The 11,721-nt window shown below is 38.0% G+C and overlaps 1 protein-coding gene across 1 annotated transcript in view; it reads right to left on the bottom strand.

Moving 5' to 3' along the window:
* Positions 1 to 249: 249 nt before the first annotated feature.
* MAP3K7CL (MAP3K7 C-terminal like) overlaps positions 250 to 11,721 on the bottom strand; it is a 65,761-nt gene continuing 54,289 nt past the window's right edge. The window contains 4 exon segments of the mRNA XM_032220353.1: positions 250 to 350; positions 353 to 456; positions 3,897 to 3,963; positions 3,966 to 4,011. Coding sequence (XP_032076244.1) covers positions 250 to 350; positions 353 to 456; positions 3,897 to 3,963; positions 3,966 to 4,011 — 318 coding nt within the window.

Here is an 11,721-nt window from a genome sequence, read left to right as displayed (position 1 = left end):
AAGAAATATCTTTAGAACTGAAACCTGATCCATTTGCATATATAATAGGGACTGATAAGCCTCTAACTATGCTACTTGAAATAAAATATCCAATATCCATATTTAGCTAGTGGCTGGAAAGCATTACATTAAATATAGATGCCTGTATAGTCTGCAAGTTTAAGTGTTCCAACTCTTTAGAAGGAATCTTTGAGACAGAGAAAAGAAAGAAAAATCCATTTACCCAGCAGACTCAAGATTTGCATTTTTTTAATTGGCCCAGATATGTTGATTCAGGTTATGATGATCCCTGTCTCTTTGATACTGTATTCTAAGCTTTTCCAGCTGTTCGACACATTGTGTCTGGGTCACTTCAGTGTCCGGTTCTCGTCTGTCAGATCTGCGTACTCCTTCGTTAACTGTGCAGCATCTCTGTTCTCTTTTTCAGCTTCATCTAATCTAGTGATCAACTCTTTTCTGAAAAGGAAAACAAAAATTAAGTGACTCTTATTTTTCAAGATTATATTAAAGGTGAACACAGATATCTTGGCTTGGATCCAAAGATCCATGAATAAAGAAGAAAAAGGAGAATTGCTTTCTGAAAATATTAGTTAGGGGAATGTAGGATTTTTTTCCCCCCTGGGAAAACTCAAGTTGGTGTGTTCAATATAGCAATCAACTGCTCATCATGGTAACATATCCATTGTGTATAATTTCACTAACAGCTGTAGGTAAATCTGAATTAAAAGGAAAAAAATAGCTGTCTCGTAATGTATGTATGTATGTATGTATGTATGTATGTATGTATGTATGTACATATGTACGTACCAGGGGTGGGTTTCAACCGGTTTGTGGCGGTCCCTGCAAACCGGTTGGTCAGCGAACCCGGAAGTAAGTAACTTCTGGGAACGGTGAAGGGCCCACCCGCCCACACCCGCGCTTCTTACCCGGTTTTGACGAGTTCTGCGCTTCCACGCTGCGCAGGACACATACAGCGCCTGCGCGATCCTCCAGGAGCAGCTGGAGCATCGCACAGACGCTAGTACGCATGCATGCACCGCGCCCGTGCACGAGGACGCCGCCAGCCCCGTTCCAACTGAAACCGGTTGGAACGGGGCGAGAAACCCATCCCTGGTACGTACGTACAGTATGTATGTATCAGAAGTGGTATTCAGCAGGTCTTGACCAGTTTCTGGAGAACCGGTAGCAGAAATTTTGAGTAGTTGAGAGAACCAGTAAATACCACCTCTGACTGGTCCTGCCCCATCTATTCTTTGCCTCCCGAGCCCCAGTTGATCAGGAGGAAATGGGGATTTTGCAGTAACCTTCTCCTGGAGTGGGAAGGGAATGGAGATTTTACAGTATCCTTCCTCTGCCACATCCACCAAGCCACACCCACCAAGCCATGTCCTGCCCACCAAGCCATGCCTACAGAACCAGTAGTAAAATATTTTGAATCCCACCACTGGCATGTATGTATGTATGTATGTATGTATGTATGTATGTGTGTATATATATATATATATATATATATATATATGTATGTATGTATGTATGTGTGTGTGTGTGTGTGTGTGTGTGTGTATGTATGTATATGTATATGTATATGTATATGTATATATGTATAGTATTTATATACATTCTTTGTATAACCTTGATTTTTTTCCCTTTCCGATATCTTTGCTGCAGTTGTTATTAATGGAAAGCAACTATGAACAGGTCTGAAGGATCTTTTAATCATAATTCTAGGTTCTATTTTTAATTAACAACAGTGATAGTATGTAAGTATTGGTAACAAATTACTCATTTGAAACTTAAGCGTGTAACTTAAATATAATTATATATATATATATATATATATATATATATATATATATATATATGTGTGTGTGTGTGTGTGTGTGTGTGTGTGTGTGTGTGTGTGTGTGGTGTGTGTTTGTGTGTGTTTATTTGTGCTGATAAATAAATAAAGGGAACAAAGGCAACAGTAAAAATATTGGGTTTCTGTCATGATGGACTCTTGTGACGAGCCGATTGACCGATGATGGAGGCAGTTAGCTTCCTCCCATAATTGGGGCTTACCAGGGGTTGTAAAAAATAAAACTAATATAAATATACACACACACACACACATACATACATATACATATACACACTAAAGAATAAAACTAAACATCTAATGCTGAGTGTACCCAAACTCTCATTAAGAGACACAATGACATTAAAAAAGAATACTTATAATAACTGTTCTCCTCCCTTGTAACTAAACATCTAATGCTGAGTTTACCCAAACTCTCATTAGGAGACACAATGACATTTTAAAAAAAACGTAACTGTTCTCCTCCCTTGTAATTGTACACTTTTAGTCAGGCTCTTTATCAGAAACAAATAAAACAGGAGCTGAATTTTTATTTCCAGTGCCAACCATGAAAAAGAGAGGCAGAAGAGAAGCACTGAAGCCAGGAATTTTGTGCTGTCTCTCCCTTGCTTGCACACTTGCTCCTTGACACAGGAAAACATTAAGTGCTATGACTTCTTTTTGTGCTGTCCTGCAAATGGGTTCACCTGTTCCATATGCTTGCATGTATGTATGTGAATAAATGGAAGATGCTCTGTGTATTGGATTTGTGGTACTGTACTTGAGAAAGGAGGGAAGGAAGCATGCTGAACTACCTCCCACCAGGATTGTCTGCCTTCACTGCACAAGAATGCTTATTCCCTACTGCTTAGAGAACAAGTTAGAAAGATAGAAAAACAACTTCACAGCTAAAAGGAGATTTCTAGTCATCTGAAGATTGTGGTGGCTCAGTGTCTAAGATGCTGAGCTTGCCAATCAAAAAGGTCGGCAGTTAGGTCGTTCGAATCCCTAGTGCTGCGCAATAGAGTGAGCTTCTGTTACTTGTCCCAGCTTCTGCCAACCTAGCAGCTTGAAAGCACATAACAATGCAAGTAGAAAAATAGGGACCACCTTGGTGGGAAGGCAACGCATCTGTGTGCCTTTGGTGTTCAGTTATGCTGGTCACATGATCAGAGAGAATGTCTTTGGACAGTGCTGGCTCTTCAGCTTTGAAACAGAGATGAGCACCACCCCCTAGAGTCGGGAACGACTAACACGTGTGAGGGGAACTTTTACCTTTACCTTTAGTCATCTAAACTATTTTGAGGTCAACCTGTGTAAACTACCTCCAGAGTACTGCTGGTCCATCCAACAACCATGATGACTCCTTCTAATACTAGTAGGTTGAGTACACTTTACCACATATGTCTTACTTTTTTCAAATTTACTGTCCTGTGAATCAGTTCTTATAGCACACAAATTCATATGTGTTTATTAAAAAGAAACACATTTTCATTAAGACTTTATTCATGATATCTCCTCTCCTATGGGTGGAAATTGTAAGATACTACATTGAACATCATATTTTGTTTTAAATGGTATCTTCTATATCTTTATAACTGAAAACCTCCAACAGTCCTACATGTCATAGCATCAGGTTGAAGAAAGCTGGTTTGTCTAATAATTAAAGCCATGAAAACTTGCTTATTTGCAAAAGCAAATCCAAGTTATTGGATGTAACATTTTTATTTATTGTTAATGTTTTGAATGCCAGCATTTCTCCAGGTTTCTAAAGCACTTCAAAACTATTGCACTGTAAGTAAATCAGATTAGGTGCTATCTTGGCAGAGAAACATGAAACATTGGAAAAGTACATATCTTATGTTTATTATTTGTTTAATTTCTACAGCCGGCAATCTCAACAATGACGCTTACTACTTTCAATGCAAGTCACATGTCCCACCTATTCACAGAGATAAATGCACTGAATTTTTATTTCATCCTTAGTTAAATCACTAAATCAGTTTATGACTCCATGACAAACTGAGTATTTGTGAGATGTGGGGGGAAACAAACTTACTTTCTTTCTTCAAGCAGTGCAATTTCTTTTTTGACTTCATAGTATTCTTCTGCTATTTGGCAATGCGTTTGAACACCTGCATAGATTCCTTTGAGTCATGGCAGGGAGGCAGGGGCTTTATGAAGAAAGAAAAAAGGTATTTAAATTTAAATAGAATTTAAATGGAGATGCCATTTGAACATAAAGGGGAGATGCTTTATTTGATATTGCTCTTGTTCCCCTTCTCCCTGGGAAAAATTATATATGATCTGTTTTTTTTAATTTAAGGAAAAAGTATTCAGAATAGCATTTTGGTGCCTCATTTAATAAATATGAAATGAGCAGCAATGCAATAACCAAAACAGAAAAAAGAGAAAAACTGAATAAAATAATTCATTGTTACAATCACACTTGACACTATTGCATAGAATTTTGATTTCAAAAGTAGTACTTAATAATTTAGTACATTGAGTTAGGTGAAGAATTGTGAGTAAAAGTTTACCATGTGGTTTTTTATAAAAAAAAATGTACTTAATTTAAAAAGTGGGCACTTTTTTTCACTGTATGTTGTTATTTAGAAAGGTCGTATTAAGCATATAGATACCAAATATTCTCTGGTGCCATCCCATTTTTTCTTTTATTTATTTTTCACATTTTGAACTTCCCACCTGCCTCAAAGAGTGAGGAAAAATCCATAATTTCTGTTTGCCCTATTGCCAGTATGGGCCTCTTGTTGCTTCTGGAGGGCAGGAATAGATGGCATACATCCAGAGTCATTGAGATTCAGATGGCAACAAGTTTAATACATAATAATAAATTATAGTTTGTTGCATAGTCACCCAGATGTTCAGGCTGGATTTGGCATTTTTATCCACCTATCAAGTTTTTCCTAAGGCTCTGACCCTGGGATATACAGAAGGAAATTGATGGTGTTAAATAAGATTTTGTCCATGCTGATAGTGTTCAAGTAGTCCTCCAGATGTTTTGGGATTGCATTAAAGGTGCCAATTACTTTTCATACTACATTTGCTTTCTTTTGCCACAGTTTATCTACTTCTATTTGCAGGTCTTTAAATTTCCTCCAGTCTTTGTCTTCCATTCTGCTATTTCAGATACTACTACTGTATGCCCACTATCCAAACTTTTTTGTCTTTCTTATTGACAATTGTTAAGTCTAGGACTTATGTGGCAGGTGCTTGTCCATTCACAGCTGAAACTGGAGCATCATCTATCTGCTGTGACCAGGGGGGCCTTTGCCCAGGTTCGTCTGGTGCACTAATTGCGGCCCTATTTGGATCGGGAGGCACTTCAAATGGTTACTCACGCCCTTGTCACCTCAAGGCTGGATTATTGCAACATGCTCTACATGGGGCTACCCTTGAAAAGCGTTCAGAGACTGCAGTTAGTCCAGAATGCGGCCGCGCGAGGCGATATTGGGTGCACTGAGGTACACCCACGTTACACCTGTCCTCCGCGAGCTGCACTGGCTACCAATTGGTCTCCAGACACAATTCAAGGTGTTGGTTATCACCTTTAAAACCCTACATGACTTAGGGCCAGAGTTCCTTCGAGACCGCCTACTGCCACATACCTCCCAGCGGCCAGTAAGATCCCACAGATTGGGCCTCCATCAGATGCCATCAGCCAGACAGTGTTGGCTGGCGGCCCCCGGAAGAGCCTTCTCTGTGGCTGCTCCGACTCTTTGGAATCAGCTACCTCCAGAGATCCGGACCATACCCACTCTCATGGCCTTCAGGAAAGCGGGTAAAAACTTGGCTGTTCTGGCAGGCCTGGGGCTGTTGACCTCACTGTTGAGGTCAAGCCCCGATTAGAATGAATGTATGAGGTGTTGCTATTTTAAACCGTTTTCTTTGTTATGTGTTTGTTATGTGTCTTTTTTTTTCCTCTTTATTTTTGTAAGCCGCCCGGAGTCCTTCAGGATTGGGCGGCATATAAATGTGGTTAATTAAATTAAATTTGAATTTTAAAGTCCCAGAACAATTTAGCTTCTTCATGATATTCCAATGCACCATTGTCGCTATTTATCATGCCGTTGTTTGTAGTCAGTTTGTAAACTCTTCTTGCAAGAGCTAACTTTGTGAACTCTTGTTTCTTCAGCTTCTTTGTAGAAGCAGCAATTGCTGTCTTCTCAATTCTGGTTTGTATGCATTTGTTCTTAAGTCTTGGTCTTGTGCCATCAGAATTAGTTCCTCTGTCTCTTTCTTCAATTTGTGGCAATGTAGTTACAGGCAGTCTTCAATTAACAACCATTTGTGTAGTGACTGTTTGGAGTTAACGACACTGAAAAAAATTACCTATTGTTTTTCACACTTATGACCATTGTAGGTTCCCATGCTCATGTGATCAAAATTTGGATACTTGGCAACTGGCATGTATTTATGACAGTTGCAGTGTCCCAGTGTCATTCAATCACCATCTGCAACCTTCTGGCAAGTAAAGTCAATGGGGAAGCCAAATTCACATAACAACACGTGTTACCAATTTAACAACTGCAGTAATTCACTTAGCAACTGTGGTAAGAACAGTCATAAAATGGGACAAAACTCACTTAACTCTGGTCTTGCTTAGCAACAGAAATGTTGGGTCAATAGTGGTCATAAGTAGCTGTATGATGGTCCAACAAGGGTAATAAAACAAAATAACAATGAGAGGACTGTATTAGATTCAAGAAAGAGAACGCAGGAAGTGAGGGATTCCTCTGTACAAAGATGAAAAGTACAGAAAGAAGGGAGCAGCATCTCAAAGGATAAAGGAGGCAATATTTGACTAAGGCACCAAGACTAAGGCCTTGGGGCATAGATGGAATTTCTACTACAAACAACTGTCAGATGAAAGCAACCTGAGCCCAGGGCAAAACTGAAACCTGAGGGAAAAAACCTCATACAAGACTCTCTTCTAGATCTCACAAAGGTAAAAAGAGGGATTGCATTAAGATAGGCATTAAATGCATTCTGAAAAAGCTTGATGAACAATTCCAAGCACATTCAGACTTGCAAGATTCTGAATGACTTGAGGTATAATAAATTGATTGGATGAGGGGTATCTAATCTAATATCTTAATACAGCAATATTGTTGCATACCACAGCAATTTAATATTTTTGACAAGCACCTATTTTACCACTTTAATAAGTCATTGGCCATCTTCTACATTCTAAAGTGTGATAACATAATGCCTGCTATCTTTCAGTTTTTTTATCATCCCATTTCTTTTTTGTTGCCTTTTGTCATGAAAAAGCTCAAGCCAATTTAAAAATTATTTCTGCCTCTTATTTTGTCCACACAATAGTCCTATGAGATTGTTGGCATTAAGATACATGATTGGCTCCAAGTTACCCAGAAAACTCTTTTTGAATAGGAGCTTGAGATTGCAATCTGAATCCAACTCTTGTCCCTATGCTACACACTTCTGAGTGCTCAGTCTATCTTCAAACAGAATTTCTAGTCTTGTACTAATTAAATTACATTTAATCAATATAAATAAATATCAGCTAGAGGCAAATAGTGTAATTATTGCTACTAAAAATGAACCTTAATCTTCTGAATATGTCAGACAGAAATGCTATACATCTTGCTAGAGTGTCAGAAAGGCAGCAGCTCTTCTCATCACAACTGTGTCCTGTGTATATCAACAGTGTCTTGGAAGGGTTCATTGATTTAAATGAATCACATATTTTACATTCCAATAACAGAATATTTGGGGATGTGATAGAATGATAACATTCATTGCAGTATCTTGAAGCCATCATTCTGAGGATCCGTTGTAGGATTATATTATTATTATTATTATTATTATTATTATTATTATTATTATTATTAAAAACAATGCCATAAGTTTTTAAATATTTTGTACAAACAATACCTACATGCAGACAATTGCTGACTATTGTGGGTTTTTCTTTTATGTAGTCATACCCTAGATAAAGGTATTTGGAAGATATTCACAATGCTGAAATAAATTCTAGTTTTCATACCTACTGGATAGGAGCCACAATAATATTCTGTTGGAAGAGGGCAGTTTTAGTAGGAAGTTCCATAGTAAGCATTAAAATTCATGCTACACAATCACAAGCGTGCACAGTCCAAGAGTGTTTCAGCTTTACTGAAGAACCTTAATGTAATGTAATTGGTGTGGAATAGAAGATGTTAATATAAGAATGCATTGTCTAATTTTTCTTCTGTTATCTCTTCTGTGTCTTGTTTTGTGATAGGCTTAAATCATGACCTGGGGCAAGAGAAGGTCACCATCATGCAGCCTGAGATAAAGCTAGGCTACTTGGCAAAAAAGTGCTCTGAGTTTTATAAAGCAAAAACAATTATATGATTTCTAATTTATAAAATACATTATATGATTTAGGATATTATGATGAGACTGCTTTCCTCCATAGTGTCTTGCTGGTATTTGCAGATATCCAAATAGTTCTTCCAAATTCTGAAGGTTATACTTTGCTGCTAGAAAGTTATGAATAGATGATAGTTTAGATTCTCATATTAGATTCTTATGGTAGTTATGGGAGAAAGGAGAAATGCAGATACACAGTTGTCTAAAAGGAAGAAGTTTTAAAACCCAGATAATGAGACATTAAGATTAAAAAAGAACATTCTGGGGAAAAAGCAGGAGCTTTCTTATGGACATGATTGTAGGCAACTAAGGGTTTAATAGTGGTTAAAACTGACTTGGTTCTGATGGATGTGGAATATTATATCTTAATCTAAGAAAAAATATCTAGTGATCCTAAAGTAGATGGATCATGTTTTTTGTACTGCTGAAGGCTTATCTGTTCTTGAGTGGAGTGACGTTCATGAAATATTTGAAGGGGAGACCCAGAGGAAGATTCATGGAGAAAAGTACCATGGGACCTAACATGCCAATTCAGACAGTAAGCCTGTTATGGATGTGCCACAAAACAGACCAAAGAAAGATCAGAGATTTATTTATAGGAGAGTCATCACTAGATCAGGTCAGATGCCTGGAGACAAGTGAAAGTTTGCCTATTAGTTCAGTAAGTTATTTTCTTAAATCTACATATGAATAATTTTACAATTTAATACCACAAAGGAGTATCAGGCAGGAGAGGGATTTGTTTGCAAAAGAATGCAAAACAGTCAAGCCAGAAAAGTGAAATGATTTGACTGTTTTCATTGAAGTGTAGCTGAACTTGCTTCTTGGAATCTTTTCTGTGAATAAAAAAGGGGGAAACTGCTCTGGGAACCTGAAGTTTTTAATCAGAAGCCTCAAAGATTTGTATATAGCCATAGCAGGCATCATTTCATAAATTCATTTAGATAACATATTTTTTTTTTCATTTGGCTGACCATCTATACTTAGACTCAAATTGATGGATGGGTTATTTTTACCTATAACTATGTATGTAAAACACATTTCTATGATGTTTAAATTAACTTCTTGCCATACTACGTTTTGAGTCAAGTGTAAAGACTTGCTTAATTTCATCTATGGTCCTGTTAATCAGCATCAGCGTTCCTCTGCTATAAGAAAAAAACTATTTCTATCTCCGCAGCCTTGTTTTAGATCCCTCTATTTGTGGAGGAAAATGCTTAGAGTCCTTATGTGGGGAGTGGCACAGAATATTATACTCAGATTGACCCTTTTAAAATGATGCAATATATTCTCTAACCTTTAGCATGTCATTTTAGTAAGTTTCAATAAAAGAACAGCTAACAATTTTGACTAATAATTGGCCTCTAACAACAAACACAGATGACATCTGATATCTGCTTATAATTCCCTTTGATCCAAGTTCAGTCTTTGAATTTAAACATCTTTATTGTTTCCATAACATTTATCAGAATATGAAAGTATCTTACTAAAGTCGCTGCTTTTTACAATAACTCTAGGGAGCTGATAAATGTTCTTCTAAACCATTTAATGGGTTTAATGGTTTATATGAAATGTCTCATTGTGAAGTTTTGCCTGGGAAATTGTACTGAGACTGCTTTGCCTTGGTGAATGATGTCCTATAATTTAAAATTATCAGATCATAAGAGTAGGATCCTGCTATTGTCAGTACTTCTCAGTAACTTCAAGTAGCATCAAACATGGTATCCTTTTTTGGCTGTTCTAGATGCTTTGGTGTTGGAGGCACAATTTGAGGTAGAATTGGATGTTCCTGTTGGCACATGCATAGACTAGTGAATGAACTATGGTGGCGAAGAGTTTTATTTATCTTCTATACTGTTTAGCTTGGTTCCAGTTGCCAATGGGCATGATTTAAAGGGGTGGAATTGACTTTTTTTAAAAAAATGTTAGCTGTCAGCTAAATTTAATGGCAGGATAAATTAATAAATGGCATAAGGCTCAATAACCTTTGAGACTGACTTTCACACTGTGAATCTTCCTGGTTAATTTACATCAGCAGGAAAAACTTTTTGAAGATGGCCCTACTTCCAATTTGGGTACACAGGAAAGAATTTTTCATCAGGAATGAAATGAATACTTACTAAAGAGATACATGTGTCAAAGCACCATTTCTGTAAAGTGTTAATAATTATATTTTCATGTTTTACTTTAATTTTGCATTTGGCATCAATTTCATTGGAATATTTTATAGTTCGCATTTTTTTTATTTTTGTAACCAATTTAAATAAATAGAATCCCCCCCCCCCACAAAAATCAGCATTGTTTCTTCAGTCTACAGATTTTCCAACCCCAGAAAATGGAAAGAAATAATTGCTCTTCTTCCTATTTTTATTTTTTTACAACACATTCTATTTAGTGATTTTTATCTAACTATCCTGAAGTATTTTTTCACCACTGTTGATGTAATTTTGGGTACTTTGGTTGACCCATCACAAGACCCTCACCTGATGTCACCCACACCTGACCTAACCCATCACAAGACTCATCCTCTACCTGACATGACCCTCCCATTCAGGGGTGGGTTGCTCCCGGTGTGCACCGATACACCAGAAGGGGTTCATCAAATTTACTGTACCTTTTAGAACCTGTTTGTCTGATGGGACAGTACTGGAATGCTCCCTCCCGCCTGCCCTCCTCGCTCACTCCCCCTCGCCTGTCCAGTTGCCGCTCACCGATCGCTTGCCCCGCCTGTTCTGTCGCCGCTTGCTCGCTCTCCCCACCCGTCCACACCAAGCTTGCCCTGCCCGCCGCTCACTGATTGGCTGGCTCATCAATCACCCCGCCTCTAAGAGCCCTATTTAAAATGCGGCACGGACGGCCCACTTACCTTTTTTCCTGTTTGGCTTTCGCGTGTCGCTCGCTAGCTGATCGGATCCTCGCTTGCCTTCCCTGCTACTATTGCTGCCTCCCTCAGGTAAGTAAGCTGCAACTAAGCGCGGGGCAGGGAGGGTGGCGGCAAGCCAGTTGGAGTGGCCTGCCGCGGCCCTGCACTATAACCGAGTCCAGTGATCTTTTGCTGTCTTGCAAGGATCCCGGGCTTACTTATAGTACAGGGCCGCATGGCTGCAGTAAGCAGTAAGTACGTATTTGAAGCCTTCTTGATTTTAATTGTCAATTTATTCATTCCTGCACATTCTAATGTTTATTCATTTTCATATCTTACTTTTTCCACTGTTGTGCAAACACAATTCCAGCAGCTGTTAACATATGTAAAATTAAATATGTACTGTATTCCCTTTGAAATACCCAACAAAATATTACTGGTTTTAAATCCATATCTTGCTTTACTATTGCTTCTAACCATGATACCACTAACTCTTGAATAGCTACTTGGTATGCCTTAAGTACTGAACCTAATTCATATATTCCTGTTTTTTGAACTGAGTAATAAATTTCAGAGAAAGAAATCTGTATTGCTCTGTAAATCTACCTATGGCATTCATTCT

This window comes from Thamnophis elegans, chromosome 6 (assembly GCF_009769535.1).
Source record: "Thamnophis elegans isolate rThaEle1 chromosome 6, rThaEle1.pri, whole genome shotgun sequence".
Classification (NCBI taxonomy): Eukaryota; Metazoa; Chordata; class Lepidosauria; order Squamata; family Colubridae; genus Thamnophis; species Thamnophis elegans.
Note: the sequence above shows the minus strand (reverse complement) of the source record. Positions and strands in the feature narration are given on the sequence as shown.